We start from the raw sequence: 21,858 nt of genomic DNA on the forward strand, positions 1-21,858 counted from the left end.
CGGGCACCACGTTGGGAGAGGGGAGACAGGGACACCACGTCCCTCCAGTGCCGGGAAAGGCCAGAAGCGTGGTGGGACGGGAAGCGCCGGCTCCCCACGGCTCTGCCTGGCGGGGACGGAAGACTCGGCGTGTCCCAGGGGAAACACCAAGTTTCGTTTGTGTTCTGTTTGTTTTAAACCTTTAAAACCCAGAGTGTCTGAGAGGAGCTGTTTGGGGTGGCTGGGGCTGGGTTTCAGAGGAGCATTTGGGGTGGCTCTCAGAGGAGCATCTGGGCTGGCTCTCAGAGGAGCATCTGGGCTGGCTCTCAGAGGAGCATTTGGGGTGGGTGGGGTGGGGATTTTTTTTTGTGGGTTTTTTCTTCTAAAAAGACTCTTTTTTCACATTCATTCAGTCGCTTAAAAAGTGGCCAGGAGCCAGGGGACCCCGGGCAGGGGCGCGGGCACCGCCTGGGCAGCGGCGCGTCGAGAGATAAGACCAAGGTCTAGTAAAATCATAACAAAACCAGGTGGCTCTAGCTATAGAGATATAGATATATAGATATTCTGTTCTCTCTTTGTCAAATATATAGCTGATTAAAAAGATGCAAAACAAGGATGAGCAGGACAGAGTGGGAATCCTGTAGCTCGAGACCATCTCTCGCTCTCTATATAAATGCACGGAGATTATATATTATCCATCAACGTGTTTCCCCCTCCCCCCCCCCATTGGAAACAAGACCCCAAACCAAGAGGAAATCAAACATGTCCCTCCCTCTCCCACCCCCCACCCCGCTGAAGGTTGGCAAAGCGTTTTCTGCCGGGTTCCCCACCAGCCTCCCTCCGCCATCCCCAGACATGCTGCTGTCCATGCGGGTTCAGTGCCCCTCTCACCGGGCGGCCCAGGGCGACACAGCTGCAGCACACAGTCCAGGACGAGTCTCTCGCAGGGGCATCGCTGCTCTGGCTGGCACAGCATGGCATGGCACGGCATGGTGAGGCTGGCTGCTCCCCAGGCTGGCTCTGTGCGGGATGCAGCGGCTCTGGGTGATGCTGCTGCGCTGGGACTGCCCTGCCATGGGGTCTCCTGCCTGCCTTCCACACCACCATGGCCATGGAGCCTCTTCCCTGCCTTCCACACCACCATGGCCATGGAGCCTCTTCCCTGCCTTCCAACACCACCATGGCCATGAGGTCTCCTGCCTGCCTTCCACACCACCATGGCCATGGAGCCTCCTCCTGCCTTCCACACTACCATGGCCATGGAGCTTCCTCCTGCCTTCCACACCACCATGGCCATGAGGTCTTCTCCTGCCTTCCACCATGGCCATGGCCATGAGGTCTCCTGCCTGCCTTCCACCATAGCCATGGAGCCTCCTGCCTGCCTTCTACACCACCATGGCCATGGGATCTCCTCCTGCCTTCCACACCACCATGGCCATGGGGTCTCCTGCCTGCCTTCCACACCACCATGGCCATGGAGCCTCCTGCCTGCCTTCCACACCACCATGGCCATGGGATCTCCTCCCTGCCTTCCACCATGGCCATGGAGCCTCGTCCCTGCCTTCCCACACCACCACAGCCAAGTGCCATCCCCTCGCTGGCCCTGCCTGTCCTGCAGCAGCCCCTCCTCGCCGTGGGCCACCCTGACCACGGTCCCCTGTCCTCCCTGCTGCGCTCTCCCTGCCTGTGGCCCCCGGCGGCGTGTCCCACGGCAGCAGCCCCGTCCTCAGCCGGGTTTGGCTGCCCCACTGCCCCGCTGCCCACCCCCGGCCCCTCCGGCCGCCAGCGACGCCCCGGGGAAGGGCACACGGAGCATGGAGAGGCCAGACCTTCTGGTAGGAACAGAAACCAGGCTGCATTTCATGCAACATTCCTCGTCCCACAGGCGTGGCGGGGCTGAGCCGGGGTCTGCGTGCGGGGGGCACGCCGGGGCGGTGTGGGAGCAGGCGGGAGCCGCTGGGCTCCGCGCCCTTCAGTGCAGTGCTCAGAGTAGAAAGAGAATCAAAGTGGGTTTTATTAGTCTAGTAGAAATGACCCCCCCTCCCCCCAATCTCTACCCCGTCCCTCCCCAACCCCCATCCCGTGGTGGCTCTGGAAGAGGCCAGCGCTGCCTGGGGACGGTCAGCTGTCTACAAGCTGCTTGAGTGCCCGCTCAATGTTCATCCGGTGCCCGACTCGGGTCACCCCCAACTCTACGAAGTCCTCCTTGGTGAGGGCAGGCAGGTGCGTGCCCTCTATCTCGTGGTCCTCGAACTTGTCTCGGTGCTCCACCAGGTTGATGCTTTCCAGCCAGTCCCCGACGTCGTACTTGTTCCAGAGGTGGAGGGGTTTCTGCATGAAGGGCCGAGGCGGGTGCAGGGCGTGCAGGGGCGGCCCCGGCGAGGGCGACGGCGACGGGGAGCGGCTGCGCGCGCTCACGCTCCTCACCACGAAGCGAACTTCCTTGGGCTCGTGGGGGATGGAGAGGCTGGAAGATTTGAGGATGGTGGGAGGGGTCAGGCCGTAAGGCCGGACGGTGCTGAGCGGCTCTGTGCGATCCAGAGCCGGCTTCACGGGGCTGGGGGTGCGCCGGGTGACGGGGTAGCGGCTGCCAGGTCGGACTGTGTAGGTGGTCCCGGAGCTCCGCTGGGAAATGGTGCTGAGTTCTCCTAAACTACTGAAAAGTCTGCAGGAAGAGGGGTACAGCGAGACACAGAGAGAGAGGAGAGAGAGCAGAGGGCAGGGGTGAGGCCGGGGTCCCCAGACACGGCAGCGCACACACAAGACACGCGGGGGGCTGCTGCAGGGCTGGGCTGGCCCGAGGGGACACCAGGGCTCGGGGCACTGCAGCCAAGGCCCTGCCGAGGATGCTCAGGACGAGGCAGAGAGCTTCAAGCAGCTACCTCCCGGCCCTCTGGATCCCTGCCCTGGCTGGGAAGCCCACCGAGCCCTCCCAGGGAGGAAGGCAGCTCCCCGGCCCTTGCTGCAGCTCAGCACCCTGCGCCTCGCCCTGCTCAGCAGGGAGCTGCAGCAGAGCCCCTGGGGCCACCTCCCTCCAGGACCCCCCTCGCTCAATGCCCTCAGCAAATCCCACCATGGGCCAGAGCTCTGTGCTGGCACAGGAGGGAACGTCCTGGCACTGCAGAGCAGTGAGGGGCTGGCAGGGACAAGGGTAGAGGCAGCAGGGTCTGGTTGTCACCCAGCGCTTGGTGTGGACTGAGGCAAGGTCACAGGGGATGAATCCTTCCAGCATGAGGAGCTGAGTGAGTGCCTCAGCCTGGGAAGCCTCAGGTACCCAGGCTGGCTCCGCTCAGCCCTGCCCTTGGGTCTCCTTCCACAAGCACCTACAGCTGACTGCAGCTGGGGGCTCCGACCTGGGGCTCCTGGGGGTCTCTGTCCTGGCACTGAAGGCCAATGCAGGTCCCTGAGCCCACCCTGGGCTCTGGGCATGGCTCTGTGGTGGGGTATTGGCTCTGAGGAGGGCTCTGAGCAGGGACCCACATCCCATGGCAGCTCAGGTACCTGGATGCTGCCACAGCTTCTGCTGCAGCCCTGACCAAGGGTGAGTGGGGAGGAAGGCAAGGAAGGGTCTGCTCAAGGGGCTGCACAGCCCTGGGCCAAGAGGCACCATATCCCCAGGCTGTGCTGGTTATCTCTGTGCTGAACGGTCCATGAGCATTCACTGGGTCAAGCAGTGCCAGTTTGCCCGTCCTCCAAACCAACTGATCCGATGCCACAGAGCCACAGCTCCCTGCCCACGTCGTGGGTCACCACCAGCAGCCCTCAGGCTGCACCTCTGCTGCTCCAAACTCTGCCCCCCATCTCTATCCACAGGCCCCCTCCCTCCTGGGGGGGACACTCTGCAAACCTGCTGCTGGCCACAGGGCTCCAAGAGCTAATGGCACACAGCTGCTGCCACTAATGCACATGCCACACATAGCTCTGCTCTGGGAGGATGCTAAGCACCAAGGAGACCCGAGAGATGGCTCTGGGAGGATGACAAGCACCAAGGAGACCCGAGACATGGCTCTGGGAGGATGACAAGCACCAAGGAGACCCGAGAGATGGCTCTGGGAGGATGACAAGCACCAAGGAGACCCGAGAGATGGCTCTGGGAGGATGATAAGCACCAAGGAGACCCGAGAGATGGCTCTGGGAGGATGATAAGCACCAAGGAGACCTGAGAGATGGCTCTAGGAGGATGCTAAGCACCAAGGAGACCTGAGAGATGGCTCTAGAAGGATGATAAGCACCAAGGAGACCCGAGAGATGGCTCTGGGAGGATGATAAGCACCAAGGAGACCTGAGAGATGGCTCTAGGACGATGATAAGCACCAAGGAGACCTGAGACATGGCTCTGGGAGATGAGCAGAACACAGAGGGCTGCTCATAGTCTTGTGGGCTCAGGCACATTTCCTCTTGCACTTGTTTTCCTGCCACCTTGGCACAGAAAGCAAGAGGGCTATAAAGCAGCACCATGATGAATCACATTTGGGAAGCTCTGTCAATACTGAGGAGGAAGAGCTGAACGACCTTGGAGGCTGCAGTACCAGGAACAGAACGGAAAGTGACAGCAGAAAGTAGGGCAGGGTGTGCAGAGGGCTGTCAGAGCAGCTCTGCTCTCTGCACGGAGGGACTGGAGCACAGGAGGGGTGTGGCCGGTGCAGCACTGCCATGGGAAGGCAAAAGAGAACCTCACAGGCATCAGGGCACATTCCTGCTGCCCCAGGAGACTCCACAACACTGCTGGGGGATGTTCTGAGGACAGTTTGTGCTCCAGAAAGGTAACTGCAGGCAGGAAGGGCTGCAGACAGGGCAGCTGGGTGCCCCAGGGCTTGTTTAACCAGCCCAAGGTGGGACAGAGGGGAAAGTGCTGTCAGCTGGTGAAAGGAGGAGAGAGAGTTATGCTGAGGGGTCCTGGGAGCTCAGCAGGGTGGTGGGTGCCTGATGTCTGTCCAGCAGCACAGGTCCCACACAGACCCCATGGCACTCTGTGCTCTAAGACCTCCTGGGCATGGTTCCTGTTGGGTGCCTGGGAAGGTGGCAGCTCCTGCTCTCAGGGGATGGGGTTGCTGGAGCCACACAGCTGCGTGCCCAAGCTCCCACGGCTGGCACATCATGCCCAAGCTCCCACAGCGTGTCCTTGCAATGGTGCAAGGCTTTGGTGAGGCTGCACCTCCAATACAGTGCCCAGCTCTGGGCCCCTCTCTACAAGGACATGGAGGTGCTGGAGAGGATCCAGAGGCAGGTACCAAGCCAAGAAAGGGTTTGGAGCACATCTCAGCTGAGGAAGGGCTGAGGGGTCTGGGGCTGTTGAGCCTGGAGAAAAGAAGGCTCAGGGGAGACCTTCTCACTCTCTACCTGAAGGGAAGCTGCAGCCACAGAGGTGGGTCTGTTCTCCCTGTTAACAAGCAAGAGAACAAGAGGAAAAGGCCTCAAGTGTCACCAGGAGAGGCTCAGGCTGGATGTGAGGAGGAATTTCTTTGCTGACAGGGTTGTGAGGCCTTGGAAGGAGCTGCCCAGGGAGCTGCTGGAGTCACCATCCCTGGAGGGGTTTCAGAGCTGGGTGGGTGTTGCACTGAGGGCAATGGGCTGGTGGGTGCTGGGCTGGGACAGAGGCTGCACCCCATGGGCTGGAAGGGCTCTGCCAGCTGAAACCCTCCTGTGATTCTATGCTGGGGTGCCAGCTCTGGTCTTGCTGGGCAGGGCTGGTGGGCAGCTGTAAGCTGTAACCATGGGGCTGCTCTCCTCTGCAGAGCTCAGCTGCTGAGGTGCCTCTGGCTCTGTGGGTTTCAGCTGTGTCCTGCCCAGCTCTGAAGCTGATGGTGTTACTGCTGCAGGCTCTTTGTCCTGCTCTGCAGTCAGCTTCATTGCCCTGGAGCTGAGCATCCACAAGCAGCCTCTCAGCACCGTGTCCCTTCAGGGACTTGCACACCATGCACAGTGACAACCTCTGCTTAGAAGGGTTTTCTCAGATCACTGCTCCTCTCCATCACAGCTTGATGTGGGCATCCCATGCACTGCCCAAGGAGTGCACACTGAGACGCACTCCTGCACTGCAGCCCAGGGCTGGGACATTCTAGCATGCTCCTCTTAAGGACTTCATCTTTGTCAGGTTTCATGGACATTGGGGCATTGTCCATTTCTCCTTTGGGCATCACCAACGTGACTGGGGAGCTCAGTAAGAAAACCAAAATGCTTTGTTCACGTTCTATTTCTGCTGGTGCTGCAGCTGGGCTTTGGAAGACCATCAGCCCAGAGGTGATGGGACTGCTGGAGGAGCATCAGCCCAGAGGTGATGGGATTGCTGGAGGTGGGATTGCTGGGTGCTGTAGGTGTCTCAGTGATGTGGGATTTGGCAACTCTCATCACCACCACAGGGCTGCCTTCGAGCTTGTCTGCTCTGAACACATCAAGGCCAGGTTCTGGCAGCTCTCAGGCCTGTCCCACAGAGCTCAGTGGCAGCAGCTGGTTGCCTGCAGTGCTGCTCAGTGCAGGCAGCATTTTGGGATGCAGAGGACAAGGCTCGAGCCTCACAGCACACGCCTGGCGCTGACTGGAATGGGTGAGGAGGGAGAGGGGGTCTCACAGGAAGCACCTTGCAGGGAAAGAAACACCAGCTTGATGAAAAGGGAAGATCTAAGCAAAGAGAGAGGGATTCTGCATTTGCAGGACAGCTAATTAAGCCTCCTGGGAATGCTTTTACTGAAGGTATTAAGAAGCAGATTGCTTGAATGAGGCACTAATGGATCAGGATTCTTCCTTTGAACTCTGTATCTCCATCAGAGTATCTCTGAGAGCAACAAAGGGCAGGAGGGATCTAGCAGCAGGGTCTAATCACTCCAAAGAAAAGCACTTTGCTTTTGCTCAGCAAGTCCTTTGTGTTGCTGCTCTCAGCTTCCAGATGTTGTCATGCTTTTCATTAGCCCTGCACAAGGACTCACCTCTGATCAACAGCCTTTGCTAAGGGGTGAGTGAGACCTGAGGCTGCTCTTGCCATTCTGCATTGGTGAGGCACCTGAAAGCTCTGCCTGGAGCTTGGTGCTCCCTGGGGCCAGGGTCAGGCTGTGCTCCAGGGCCAGGGCTGCAGACTCATCCTCTCTCTCTGACTGAAATGCAGATGGGCATTTCCAGGCTTCCTGCCTGCAATGGGGCGCACACAGGTGACACAACACCTCTGCAGCTCCCTTCCTGGAAAGAGTTTTGTCTTCCAGCACTGTCTCATGAGAACTATAGAGATGGAATTCTAGAGAGAGGCCAGTGCAGGGCTGCTGAGATGCTGAGGGGCTGCAAGATGTGTGTGAGGAGGAAAGGCTGCAGCCCTGGGGCTGCTCAGCCTGGGCAACAGAAGCCTGAGCTCAGGGGGGTCTCATTAGGCCAGGGAGGGTGTGGAGGCTCCTTCTCAGGAGGTTCCCAACCCCCCCTGGACACGTTCCTGTGCCCCCTGAGCCAGGGGCAGCTGCTGGAGCAGGGGCTGGGGCTGGGTGATCTCTAAAGGTTCCTCCCAACCCCCAGCATTCTGTGATTCCAACTGTCCCTGGAAAGGAAGGGACAAGGGGGAGGAGCACAGAAAGCAAAGAACATCTCTCTGGATACCCCCCAAACCAAAACCAGAAGCACTTGTGCTATGTGTCACCAGGGAAATACCACCAGTGCCCCCCAGGCCCTGATCCCCCTGGCACGAGCTGGATGCTCCCACGTGCTGCTGAGCAAGTGAGAACGGGTTGGGGGAAGGAGCACGGTCCTGCCCCTGCGTCCTTGGCACGGCAGCTGGTGAAGGGAAGAGCTGGAAGGGCTGGAAGGAAACACTCTGCCCCACAGAGCCTGGAGGAAGCCCCTGGAGCAGACACTGATGAGCTGCTGTCAGGACAATTTGCCAACCCACTGCTCTTCCTCAGCTATTGAACTTCAGCAAGAAACCCAGCTCTCAGGGCAAGGAAAGGGAGGAGAAGCTTATCCCCATGAAGCAAGCCCAGGGGGAAAAGGGTGCCCAGCAGCAGGAGGGTTATCTGAGCTGCTGAGAACAAGGCTCCTCACAGAGGGTGATCTCATTTCTTGCACTTTCATTAGGGAAGATAAACGTGGCACTTGTGAGTTGTGTTTCAGAGCAGAGAAGCCAAGGCATGCTGTGGGTGGCTGCCTGCAGGCCTGACACTGCCCAGCACCTAATCCTGCCCCATGCACCAGCCCTGCTGCAGGCAGTGCAGGAACTCCCAGCATCTGCAAGGCTGATGATGCTGAGGCAGCACTGGAACAGTCCCTGCTCTCAGGTCAATGAGCAAACCAGGCAAGAGCTATTAGACTTTGTAGCTCTAAGAGCTGCTACACTTCTGTATGGAGCCTGCTGAGCAGAAAGAAACCAGAGCCCAGGGGTAAAGCAGCTGCCCCTGGGCTGTGCCACAGCTCAGCTCCCTCAGCCCTCAGCCAGGAGGGAGCTCAGCATGCAGAGGGCAATCCCTCCTCCTCTCCTTCCACAGCCCATGGAGCTGCCACAGCAATCAATGTGCTTAAGTCTAAGCCTGATACTTGGCAGGTGTCAGCCCTCTCTGCTGCCCGTCCTGGCTCACAGCAGAGCAGTAACCGTAACACCACACTGGCCCCATGGGGCAGAGGTGATGTGCAGAAGCCCATCAGTTGTCCCAGGTCCCTCCTCTGCTGGAGCTGCCCAGCAGCAGAGCCCTCCCTGAGGCTTTCAGCAGGGTGCTTGAGCTGACAGCCCTTCTTTATGGACATCCCTCCAGACCTTCCTGCCAGTGTCCTCAACCTCCTCTGGTGCTTATGCAGCAGCAAACAGCAGCCTATTCCTGCAGCACCAGCAGTGCCTGACTGTCCCTGCCAGCCCCCACCACTTCAGCATCAGCTTCCACTGCCTGGGCTGTGCTGGAGTCAGCAGGAACTGCCAGCATCAGATGGCCACAGCTCCTGGGACCTGCAGAACCAGCTGCTGCCCTCAGCTGCCCATCTCTTGACATTTATTAGCACTTCTTCTCTCTAGCTCTTCCCTGTCCTAAGTTCAGTGTCTCCCAAACCTTGCTGTTCCCTGCCAGTGGTGAGCTCTCATTAACCACGGTGCCTTTCACACCACTAATGAATCCCTGGGATGAGAGGGGACCCTGCTACAAACCCCTGTCTGCTACTCATCTTTCTCCACAATGAAAACTGACAAGTTTTACTCCTAATTCCTCGTGGTTTTATCCCTCTGGGAGACATACCCAGGCTGCCCTTGACCTCTTGCTTCTGGCTCTGAGAGGATTCCTTGCTGCTCTGCAAAGCCTTGCTGCCCAGCTCCTGAAGTGCCACCCACAGCAGGGACTGCTGCCTCTGCTGCTGAGGCCCCTCAGCACCAGAAACACCTCCTCCTGGGCAGGAGGGCACTTGCCTGCCTGGGGTGGCCCATCTGAGGAGGAACAAACACAGCCCCTGTGCAGGGTCAGCTGTGCTCAGCTCAGGACCTAGGGCAGTGTCCACCTGCTGCCACGACAATGAACTGCCACCAGCCCTCTGGCAAGTGTCTGTCTGGTGAGGGGAAGGCAAAGGAAGCCAGAGCATCCCTCATGCATGGCTGGAGGTGCTCAGCCCCTGCACAGGACCAGGGCTTCAGCCCCCAGCCGAGTGCTGACCTGGCAGCACTGAAGAAGTGGCAGGTACTGAGGGCAAGGGAAGGCTCCAAAGGCTGGAGGCACATGTGCCACCAGCACACCTCTGTGCTGGGGACCAGTCAGAGACGGTGTCTCCTGCATCCACACCCCACATGGCACCATGCAAACCTTTTATTTCTGCAGGAAAAGAAAGGCAGAGGCTCTACCATCTGCATCTAAGAGCTGGGGTCCTTCCACATCACCTCAGGGTCTGACTCCTGCTGACTGCACGGGCAGACAGGGAAGGAGGCCTAGAAGTGGCACAACCCAGCATCTCCCTCAGCACTGGGGGTGCCAAAGAGAAGGGGAAGCTATTTCCTACAGCCAAACCAGCGAGGGAACATGCCTCAGCCAAGGGTGTGAAGCACACACTGTGCTGCTCGCCGGGTGTGCAGCAGGAGGCACTCACTGAACAAGGCAAGCTTTGGACACACTCTGATGCCAGGGCACAGAGGGACAAACCAAGGCTGCAGCTCACAGTGGGGACAGCAGGGCAGCACTGCAGTGATGACAGAAGCTCCAGGGGTACAGGGCTCTAGAGCACAGCTGTCAACAGCTCCATGTACAACCTGGAGCGTGATGGGGTGTGAGCAGAACCCCCAGCGCAGCAGATCCCAGCAGTGGGGGTCTGACCTGCCCCAGCTCAGGCATGGATGGAGGAGGAGGCACAAGTGTTGGGCTGGAAGGTGATGCAGAGCCAGTGAAGAGGGGAGGGCTGTGTGCTGCAGCTCTGGCTGGGAGCACAGCTGGGAGAGGTCTGATCAGACAGCAGGGGCCTGACACTTCTCACCTGAGGAGCATCTCAGACTGACCCAGGGGAGGTTTAATGAGAGACTTTCTGGATTCTTGCCTGTTCCCTTTCAGCAGAGTATGAAAATCCCCTCCAGAGGCCGTGGTGATTGCCACTGTTTTACCTCACCACAGGAGGACAAAGCTGAAGCTCTGAGCAATGGGGCAGAGTTGATGATGAAACCATCACTCCTGCTACCATTCATTTGCCCTCTTGCAACAAACAAGAGTTTTCCCCTTCCTCACTCAGCTTCAACTCCTCCAGCTGGGAGCTGGGCCCACCCCTGCAGCTGAGGCACCAATGCAAAGGCAGCCAAGAAGCAAGGGACTCTTCCTTGAGCTGAGGGATGTGATGAGGAACCCATCAGGGCCAGTGTAATGGGGTGATGAGGCTGCTCTGAGGCTCTGAGGTTTTGTTGCAGTGAAAGGTGCAACCAAGGGCTGAGCCCTGAGCTGGTGTGGTGCTGAGGGGACAATATTCACCTACAGACTGTCCACTGCCCCAGGTCCTACTGACACAGTGTCCTTGCACGGAGCTCCCCCAGCAGCCTGTCACGCTCAGCTGAGGGCAAACTGCACTCTCCACGGGTTTGTTTAATCTTCTGCTCTCCTGAACTGTGCAGAAAGCACTACCCCAATAAAGCAGAGTCTGGGTTTGTGAAGAAGAGAGTCATGGAAAGCCTGAAGGTAAGTTCCCTTTTGTGGCTTCTCAATGTAATGTCTCCATCCTGTTTCAAAACTGCCTTTTCCCCTCCCCTCGCTCCACAACCTCCCTCTCCTCTCCCATCACGCAGCTCCCCCGACCTGCAAAGGCTAACTGACCTCCCTGGCTCTGTGCACTGTCCTGCAGACCTCAGCAGGGCCAGTCTCTGGGGTGGGAACAGCCTGTGCCACCTTCTGCTGAGCTCCTGGCTCAGTCACGGGCTGTGACCCGGAGCAGGGTGTCTGTGCTCAGCTGTCTCTGTGCCCAGCAGCCTCTGCACAGAGGGTGATGGGCTGGTGGATGCCACCAGCTGCTCTCAGGGCTGCGCTCTGTGATGCCCTGCTGCCATTTACTGGGACACTGGTAGCCCCTGAGGCTCACAGGTGAGGCCCCAGTCCAAAACGTGCCCAGAATAGAAGGACGTGGGACTCTTGTTCCCTGCTGGCCTCAGATAAACTGGGGGTGGAGTGGGGTGGGGAAGAGATCCCAGATGGCACATCCCTCCATCCCTCCTCCCAAGGACAGGACATGTGGGGCCCTGGGGATGCCACTGCCTGCCCCACACTGCCCTGTGCATGGGGGGGCTGGGGACACGTCCCCAGGAGCTCTGCACCGTGCCCAGTGCCATGGGCAAGAGGCTCTGGGCTTGCCTGGAGCCCTGGGGCAGCCCCTGAGGCTCAGGGAGGGCAGAGGCAACGCAGACACAGGGGCTTCAGCTGAGCTGTTTCCTATGTGACCTGATCCAGGTGGGACCTGCCTCTGCAGGGGGTTGGACTGGGTGATCTCTCAAGGTCCCTCCCAACCCCATCATGCTGTGATGCCCTTCAGAGCCACCTTCCCTTGTGAACCTCACCAACAACTGCAGCCTGAGCCTGGGTTGTGTGCTCTGTGTCCTGCCTGGGGCTGGTGGGGCCCTGCAGCCAAAGCTCTGCATCTGCCAAACACTGTCCCAGACACCACAGCCTGCAGGGGCTGCCTGGCCCATCGCTGTCCTAACGGGGATGGCACACGAGAGCCAGGCACAGGGCCAGAGGATGGTGTACAGCAGGGCAACCCCTGCCTCTAGCCTGCAGCAGCTTGTGCTGCTCAACTCGGGTTGTCCCAGACCTGATGTCCAGAGCACCCTCCCTCCTGGGAAGTGAAGTGCCAAAGCCTGTGCTAGGGGAAGGCTGAGGCTGCTGAGCTGTGAATCACGGGGCACATCCTGGTTCAGCTGAGCCTTTCGCACCAGGACAGCAGCTAAACCTACTCTAACCCTGCCCTGAGCCTCCAACCTGAGCCCAAACCCTAACCCCAGCCCTAACCATAGCCCAAACTCTAATCCTGCCTCAAACCCTAATCTCTAATGACTCTAACTCCAACCCTACCCCTAGTGACCCTAAACCCTAATCCTACCTCAACCTGAGCTCCAACCTTAATCTGAGCCCTAACTCCTAATCCCTAATCCTAACTCTAATCCTAATGACCCTAAACCTACCCCAACTCTAATCCCTAATCCTAACTCTAATCCTAATGACCCTAAACCTACTCCAACTCTAATCCCTAATCCTAACTCTAATCCTAATGACCCTAATCCTACCCTAATCCTAATGACCCTAAACCTACTCCAACTCTAATCCCTAATCCTAACTCTAATGCTAATGACCCTAAACCTACCCCAACCCAAGCCCTACCCTTAATCTGAGCCCTAACTCCTAATCCCTAACCCAATCCCTAATCCTAACTCTAATCCTAATGACCCTAATCCTACCCCAACCCGAGCCCTACCCTTAATCTGAGCCCTAATTCCTAACTCAAACCCTGATGTCCTTAACCCTAATTTTACACCCAACCCAAGGCCTAACCCCAACCTCATTCTCAGCCCAAACCCTAATCCTTGACTCTACTGACCCTAACTCTAACCCCAATCCTAATTCTACCCCTAACTTGAGCCCTAACCCACACCCTAATCCCTAATCCTAACCCTGATGACCCTACCTCTAACCCTACCCCATAACCTTAGTGACTCTAATGCCACCCCTAACTCCTAACCCTGAGCTCTCCTAATCCCTAACCCAAACCCTAATCCTAACCCCAATGACCCTACCTCTAACCCTAACGACTCGCTACCCCCTAACCTGAGCCCCAACCCCTAACCCTCACCAAGACCTTCATGCTGCAGCCCTGAGCCCCTGCCAGGGCTGTGTGTGGGGCTGGGGGCAGCTGCAGCTCCTGCAGTGAAACAAGGTCTGAAAGTGCTCACAACAAACAGCGCGGAACAGCAGCTGAGGGGGAGGCTGGGAGAGGCTGGAGCAGGCTGGAGGAGGCTGGGGGAGACTGCAGGGGAGTTGGGGCAGGCTGGGGGAGGCTGGGAGAGGCTGGAGGAGGCTAGGGGAGGCTGGGGCAGACTTGGGGAGGCTGAGGGAGGCTGGAGGAGGCTGGGGGAGACTGCAGGGGAGTTGGGGCAGGCTGAGGGAGGCTAGGGAAGGCTAGGGGAAGCTGGAGCAGGCTGGGGGAGGCTGGAGCAGGCTGGAGGAAGCTAGAGCAGGATGGGGGAAGCTGTAGCAGGCTGGGGGAGGCTGAGGGAAACTGGGAGAGGCTGGAGCAGGCTGGGGGAAGGTGGAGGAGGCTGGAGCAGGCTGGGGAAAGGTGGGGGAGACTAGAGGAGGCTGGAGCAGGCTGGGAGAGGCCGGGGCAGACTGGAGCAGGCTGGGGAAGGCTGCAGGGGAGTTGGGGGAGGCTGGGAGAGGCTGGAGCAGGCTGGGGGAGGCTGCAGGGGAGTTGGGGGAGGCTGGGAGAGGCTGGAGCAGGCTGGGGGAGGCTGCAGGCGGGTTGGTGCAGACAGAGCAGGAGCAGCTCAGCACAGCCCAGCCCGGCTCCAGCTGCTGGATGTGCCCCTGGGGCTGCTGGGCAGCGTCCCCACAAGCTGGGGGCACGGGGCAGCCTGAGCCAGGCTCCATCCCAGCCCGTCCACAGCACAGCCCCGAGGGCGCAGCAGATCTGCCCTGGCTGTGACCCCCAGCACGCCGACACCGCTCCAGCAGCCACAGGACTGAACACATGACGACATGGGCAGATGTGATGACATGAGGCCCCTGGCACTGCCGAGCCCGACCCGAGGCACCAGCCCACGCCTGGGGGCTCTGCAGCCCACCCGAACGACCCAAGCGGGACAGACGGCTCCTGGCTCTCCCCTGTCTGTGCTTAAAGCAGCCGTGTGAGATGGGGCAGAGCTGATCCCAGGTGAAGGTGTCCGTGCTGCTGCCTGGAGGGCAGAGCCAGCACCAGCTCAGCCAGGCAGGATGAGCTCCCCCCGGTGCTGTGGCTCCGCTGCCCCGGCACGGGGATGCTGACTCGGCAAATTCAGCGCAGAAACATGACAAGTCAACAGAAATCCCCCAAAGGTGAGAGTTGCTCAGAGCTCTGCGAGGGCCCCGGGGCTGCACTCACACGTGGAAGCGACAGGGATGTAGGCAGCTAGTTCCATACAGGCTACAAGGGTTAAAACCAAGCAGGACGGACAGACAGACACACACACAGAGGAAGCACAACCAAGGGCACACAGCTGAGCATGCACACTGGGGAAACTCACCCCGGGGGCTCCTGGACTGGGGGCACGTGCTCCAACCCACCCCTGCCCGCCTGGCTGTGGGGGAACCCTCCTGGGGAGGGAGAGGGTCCTGCCCCTCGCCCGAGGGAGCTGGTGCAGGCAGGAACAGCCTCTGTCAGGGGTCCAGCCTGGTGAGGGCACACAGCTCACCAGCCACGGGCTTGGGATGGGATTCCAGCAGCTCTGGTAGCAGCTGAGACCAGCTGGGGACACGGCCAGGGAGCTCTGCAAGGACACTGAGACCTGCTGGGGCTGAGGAGCTGTGTCAGCGAGGACACGGAGACCTGCTGCAGCCATCAAGCAGTTTGGGGGAAGGGGGTTCTCTGCACCCTCATTACCCTACAGCTGTCTCAGGTAAACGCTCACCTGTGCCACCACTGACTTCCCTGGGGTCACCCTCCATCACCAGCCCTACCTGTCCCTGCCAGCCCCCTCCCCAGGGGCCAGCTCAGCCCCAGCCCCTCTGTCTGAAGGGGTTTTGCTGACCCAGGACTGACCCTACGGGGCTGGGGGATGCTCGTGCATCTGTGGCTGTGGCTCAGAGAGGGGATGTTGGCTCTGGGGGTGGGATACGGCCGGGCTGTGCCTCAGGGGCAGCCACAGCAGGGGCACAGCCTCAGCCAGGCCAAGCTATGGGAGCCCCAAGGGAGTTTCCTCAGCCACCAGCTCTGAGCAGCAGCACAGGACACCCACCACAGCACGGGGACACGGACATGCTGCCGGGCACACGGGGCGGGGGGACACGCACATGCCGGAGCCACGGCACGGGGAGGGGAGGGAGGGGAGACAGGTGAGTTTGCTATGGGGCTATGGGATGAGAACATGCTCACTTACACAACTCGCCCACCCTCCGGAGGCCAGAGGCGGTTCTAGACAGAGCAGCGCGGACATGCAGATGGAGAGCAGGAAGAGAGGCAATGAGAGAGAATGTTAGCGCCGGTCCGGGGCTGCAACGACACGGGCAAGAGCGAACAAAGGGGCCTGGTGGGGCTGCCCCAGGCTGTGTGGGGCAGAGGCCGTGGGGCAGAGGCCGTGGGGCAGGCTGAGGCGCCGGGCAGGGCTCCCCCGCGCTGGGATGGGGCAGAGAGGCTCTGCTGTAGGGGGTGGGCGGCTGAGCCCCGGGGATGTGGGCAAAGGGAGATCCCAGGGGCAGGGAGGGGGACCCAGGAGGTGGCTGAGACGGGGCTTTAGGGGCCAGTGAAGGTCGGGAGGGTCCAGAGCAGCTGAGGTTACGTCCATGTGCTCACCACAGGGAATGGGACGCTGGTAAGTGCGTGGATTGGACAGCCAAAGCCTGAGGGACTCACAGCTGGGAGGAGGAGGAGGGGTGGAGCTGGGGAAGGGGCAGATGGAGACCAGGGACAGGCAGAAGAGGGGAGGGAGGGAGACAACATATGCATGAGAGAAAAATGCCCCACAGCAAGAACAAGAAAGAGCAGCAAGTGCAGTTCAACACCGTCCCTGCCTTCACCCAGCCGCTGAGACAGGCGCTTGGCGTTCGCCATGGTGAGAGCAGCTACAGCTAAAGGCCACTGGACTAGTGCAGGGCCCTGCAAGCCAGCCAGTGCTCCCCAGCAGGGACAATCACAGCTCCTCCAGCACAGGCCTTTGCCAGGATGCCTTGCCAAGGGCTGTGCCGTGCCAGAGGCCCTGCCCCGGGCTCTCCAGAGAGCAGCAGGGACACGCCACAGCTCCTGGCAGGGCTGGGGACCTCACGCTGGCTCCCTGGGCTGCTCTAGGAGCTTCCTAAACCTTCTGGTGCATCGTGGGATCCCTCAGCTGTGGCTGCTGGGAGGCAGCAAGAGCCCTGGGCTCGCCGAGGTGGCACAGCCACCTCCTCCCAGCACAGACTCCTCATCTGATCCGGGCTCCTTCCTGCACCAGGGGCTCCAGCAACAGCTCAGTTTGGCACCGAGGCTACCGACAGCAACTGCTCACGGCTCTCAGACCACGTGCCATCCCCCTCAGGCAGGCAAAGGAGGGCAAGAAGTGACCAGGAGCCCCGTGGCAGCTGCTGTGGGTCCCTGGCTCACTCCGTGCCCTGCAGCAGGGACAGGGGCAACGGGCCCAGAGGGACACGTGGTGACCCCAGGAAGGGCTGGTACCTCCTGTGTGATGTAGAAGAGCAAGAGGACTCCTGAACGTGCAGCAGGCCTGTTCTGTTCCCCTCTGATCTCTGTAGGGAAGGGAAAGGTCAGGCTAGCAGCCGTGGGAGACTGCCAGTCTCCTCTGGTGTTGCCCCTGGGACTCTCCAACCGAGGCTGCACAGCCTTGGCAGAGCTGCTCCAGGGGACTCACAGGCCTCTGGCTGCTTTGCCTCCTGCCTGCTGACAAAACAACTCACGTTTGAAGAAGTTCCCTTGTATTTCTCCACGACAGGAGAAGCCCTTTTGCTGTGGCTTCCAGTCCCAGCCCACTACAGCCCTGACAGGAACAGCCCTCGCAGCTCTTCTCCTTGCACTCGGGTGTTAAAACCACAGCCCCACGGAGCCCTCCCGCAGCTCAGCAAGGAGGGAACCCTTTGGGCTTCAACCTTTGGCTCTTTGGGGCCACTCTGGCACTGACAGTCTTGGTGGGACCCTGAGCTCTCCTCCCCGAGGTCAGGGCAGCCCTGCTCTGCTCCTCCTGGCTCTGGGCAGGCGTGAGGCACAGCGGCCGGTTGCTCTTCGACTCGCTCGGGGGGATGAGTGGATGAGCTGTGATTAGTAGATGTTAGTGACCAAATGAGGTGAAGGCAGCTGTGCTTGCTGTGACACGGACACATGCTGAGTCCTGCTACCCACAAAGCCCCTGTCTCCTTGTAGGCAACGCACATCAGCAGCAAAAACAGGCCGTGCCCGGGCAGCAGCGGCTCCCCTGCTCCCGGGGCTCTCAGTGGCTCTCAGACAGCCTCGTCAAACTTGGCTCTTCCAAACACCCAACCTCTGTCAGCCTCTCTCCACACAGCCTGTGCCTTCCCACCGCCTGGCTGCCTGCAGAGCCGTGTCTGTGTGCATCAGGAGGGTCCCATCCTCAGCCACACACCCTGTGCTGGGCGCTGGGCAAGTGCCACGGCAATGGGGCAAGAGCATCCCCCAGCCCTTGGGCAAGGGCCACAGTAACAGGGGTCAAGAGCATTCCCCAGCCCTTGGGCAAGTGCCATGGCAACAGGGCAAGAGCATCCCCCAGCCCTTGGGCAAGTGCCACGGCAATGGGGCAAGAGCATCCCCTAGCCCTTGGGAAAGTGCAATGGCAATGGGGCAAGAGCATCCCCCAGTCCTTGGGCAAGGGCCAAGGCAATGGGGCAAGAGCATCCCCAAGCCCTTGGAACTGGCAGCACAGTGGATGGGAACAACATCCCACACAGCCTGGGAGCCCTCCTGCAGTGCCAGTGGCCTCACTGCAGTGCCAGTAGCCCTGCTGCAGTGTTACTGGCCTTGCTGCAGCATGGGAAGGGGAGGCCGTGGGGTGAAGGATTTCTGCAGTTCCCTACAGAGATGCATTAAAGCATCTTTAAGTCCAGCTGCTGCAGGGGAGCAGGATGGAGACCTGCCAAGCCTGTGCCGGGGCACTGCAGGCTCCTTGCCAGCGGCTGCAGCTGGCACCTGAGGTGAGGTGAGGTGGGATGTGCAGGGGGCTGCTGTGAGCAGCCGTGGGGCTGAGCAGCCGATGGGCACTCGGCTGGTCTGAGCAGCCAAGGGGTCAACTCACCCAGGGCTGAGGAGCTTCAGTCCCAGCACAGCGAGGCCAGGGGCTGCTGGCACCCTGCCCCTGCCCAGGCTTCTGCTGCTCAGCTGGGAGCCACCTCCTCTCTGCACCTCCCTGCCCTGCAAACAGCTGCCCCTGCACCCCGAAGTCAGAGATCTCAGCCCACCTCAGCGCTCTCAGCAGCTTTTCATCGGCTCTCTAGGGACACCCCCCTTGGCTGTGGAGAGGCAGCTCAGCTCTGCTTTGTGCACCAGTTTAGACACCATAAAGAGACAAAAAGAAAAAAGCCTACAAGGAAACAGGGGGTTGTATCTGCAGTGGCTGAAAGCTTTGCACCAGAAATGTTACACCAGTTAACCGAAACAGCATTAATTGATGAGTTTATAGAGAAAGAGGCAGCTTTACCCTAGGAGCTAAATGCCTAAAGGGCTTATTTTTCTTCTCTCTCTCTTTCAGATCTGTAGAGATACAAAGCAGTTGTGGGTTTGCAGAACAGCACCTGGAAAACTCAGTTTTGCATCTAAAATCCTGCTGGACACGAGACATTTGGCCACGTCTGGCTGTCACTTAAAGATAAACCAACCAACCACCAACCAACCACCAACTAACCCAAACCAATCAACCAAACCAAACCAACCAACCAATCAAACCAACCAACCATCAAACCAACCAACCACCAACCAACCACCAACTAACCCAAACCAATCAACCAAACCAAACCAACCAACCAATCAAACCAACCAACCATCAAACCAACCAACCAAACCAAACCAAAACAACCAACCACCCATCAACAAACCAACCAACCACCAACCAATCAACCCAAACACACCAACCAACCACCAACCAACCCAAACACACCAACCAACCAACCACCAACCAACCAACCATCAAACCAACCAACCAAACCAAAACAAAACAACCAACCACCCATCAACAAACCAACCAACCACCAACCAACCAACCCAAACACACCAACCAACCACCAACCAACCCAAACACACCAACCAACCAACCACCAACCAACCAACCATCAAACCAACCAACCAAACCAATCAACCAACCAACCAACCAACCACCAATCAACCAACCAACCATCAAACCAACCAACCAACCAAACCAAACCAACCAAACCAACCAATCAACCATCAAACCAACCAACCAAACCAAAACAAACCAACCAACCACCCATCAACAAACCAACCAACCAACCACCAATCAACCAACCAACCATCAAACCAACCAACCAACCAAACCAAACCAACCAAACCAACCAATCAACCAACCATCAAACCAACCAACCAAACCAAAACCAACCAACCAACCACCCATCAACAAACCAACCAACCAAATCAACCAACCAACCAACCAACCAACCAACCAATCAACCAATCAACCATCAACCAACCATCAAACCAACCAACCATCAAACCAACCAACCAACCAATCAACCAACCAACCACCAACCAACCATCAAACCAACCCAAACAAACCAACCAACCAATCAACAAAACACCAATCAACCAGTAACCAACCCAAACAAACTAACCAACCAACCAACAAATCAACCAAACCAATCAACCAACCAAACCAACCAACCACCCATCAACAAACCAACCAACCAACCACCAATCAACCAACCAACCATCAAACCAACCAACCAACCAAACCAAACCAACCAAACCAACCAATCAACCAACCATCAAACCAACCAACCAAACCAAAACCAACCAACCAACCACCCATCAACAAACCAACCAACCAAATCAACCAACCAATCAACCAACCAACCAACCAATCAACCAATCAACCACCAACCAACCATCAAACCAACCAACCATCAAACCAACCAACCAACCAATCAACCAACCAACCACCAACCAACCATCAAACCAACCCAAACAAACCAACCAACCAATCAACGAAACACCAACCAACCAGTAACCAACCCAAACAAACTAACCAACCAACCAACAAATCAACCAAACCAATCAACCAACCAAACCAACCAACCAACCACCAACCAACCAACCAACCAACCACCTACCAACCATCAATCAACCAAATCAACCAACCACCAACCAACCCAAACAGATCAACCAACCAACCAACCAACCAAACCAACCAACCAACCAAACCAACCAACCAATCACCAACCGACCAACCAACCAACCCACCAACCAAGCAACCAACCAAACCAACCACCAACCAACCCACCCCCCCCCGGCAAAGCTCCCCCTAACCCACGTTCTTGGCTGTGTTGAGACTTCTCCTGGCTCGAGTCACGGTGAGCTCACGCTGAGCCCCGAGGGCCGGCCCCGTCTGCAGGGGGAGCTCGGAGCAGAGTGAGCACGTGCAACGAGGGGTGGGTGACACGAGCCTGCAGGGGCTGGACGGCCACAGGCGGGCACAGGACAGGGGGACACGGGACAGCGACGGCAGCAGGACAGACTGACACGGAGGGTGTGAGTCAGCGCAGCCCTGGCACGGCGGCAGCCCCGGGGGCGGCTAATCAGAAACGTACAGCTCTCCTTGGTCAGCGTCAGCTTTATTGTGCCCACGGGGGGGTCTCACACAGGAGCTGTTTCGGGGCTCCTCACGCTGCTCCCGCTCAGCTCAGCGGCTGCTGCTGCTCCTGCTCTGGCCGGGCAGCTCGCGCCAGGGAGACGCCAAGCCGCGGTCACCGTCCTGCAGCTCAGCTCAGCTCAGCACAGGCTGCTGCGCGGTGGGACACGGATCTTCGGGGACCCCAGACAGGTTAAAGGTGAGGGCAGCCGCTGCTGGGCTCGTCTCGGCCGTCAGGGACGTGCCACGTCACGGTCAGGGTCGTGTGTGTCCCCCACTGCGGGGTCATCGCTTACCCCCCTGGGCAGGACCAGCGGGAGCTGCCGCTGCTCTGCTGCCACTGCTCTGCTGCCACTGCTCTGCTGTCACTGCCAGAGGGCTGTGGCTCCGTGGGGAGCAGAACCTTCCCGTGGCAGCCCGGGCACGGCAGAGCCCTCCAGCCGAGCAGCGGGGAGGGTGCAATCGTCTCTATCCATTGCCTGAACTCTGACCCCAGGTTCTCACTCTTGGCCTCTTTCTCAGTCCCTCTTTGTCCAAACGTCCTCCCGCGGAAGGAGCAGCCGGAGTGAGAGCAACGGAGAAAGCAGTTTGTGTCTTCTGCTCCTGGGGCCCCCAGCCAGGGCCCTCACACCCCTCTGCAAGAGAAACGCAGCCGGGCCTGCTCTACAGCCCCCACGTGCAAGGGCGAAGCACCCGCTCTCAGATGCGGCTCCTGTAAAGTCAGAGTCCCCTGTGCTCAGAAAGGAGCTGCAGCAGCGCAATGTGCCAGGGCCAGCAGCGTGGGGACGGCTCCTGCACAGGCACCGCAGCGGCCCCGGCTCCTGCAGGGCTCCAGGACACCTCCAGCGCCAGCTGAGAGCTGCAGGGTGTCTCATCAGCCTTCCTGGAGCAGAGCTGAACGTCACAGTGACAGAGGAAGCTGCAGCACA

At 59.0% G+C, this 21,858-nt stretch overlaps 1 protein-coding gene across 7 annotated transcripts in view; it reads right to left on the reverse strand.

Annotated features, from left to right (window-relative positions):
* Positions 1 to 2,059: 2,059 nt before the first annotated feature.
* Positions 2,060 to 21,858, reverse strand: part of SHANK3 (SH3 and multiple ankyrin repeat domains 3) — a 364,468-nt gene continuing 344,669 nt past the window's right edge. For 3 of the 7 annotated variants that reach the window (XM_062020288.1, XM_062020289.1, XM_062020290.1), the window contains exon 23: positions 2,060 to 2,644. In XM_062020288.1, the coding sequence (XP_061876272.1) occupies positions 2,101 to 2,644 (544 nt within the window). In that variant the 3' untranslated portion in view covers positions 2,060 to 2,100. The other 4 variants (XM_062020293.1, XM_062020295.1, XM_062020294.1 and 1 more) reach the window with 4 other exon arrangements.

Source organism: Colius striatus, chromosome 1 (assembly GCF_028858725.1).
Source record: "Colius striatus isolate bColStr4 chromosome 1, bColStr4.1.hap1, whole genome shotgun sequence".
NCBI lineage: Eukaryota > Metazoa > Chordata > Aves > Coliiformes > Coliidae > Colius > Colius striatus.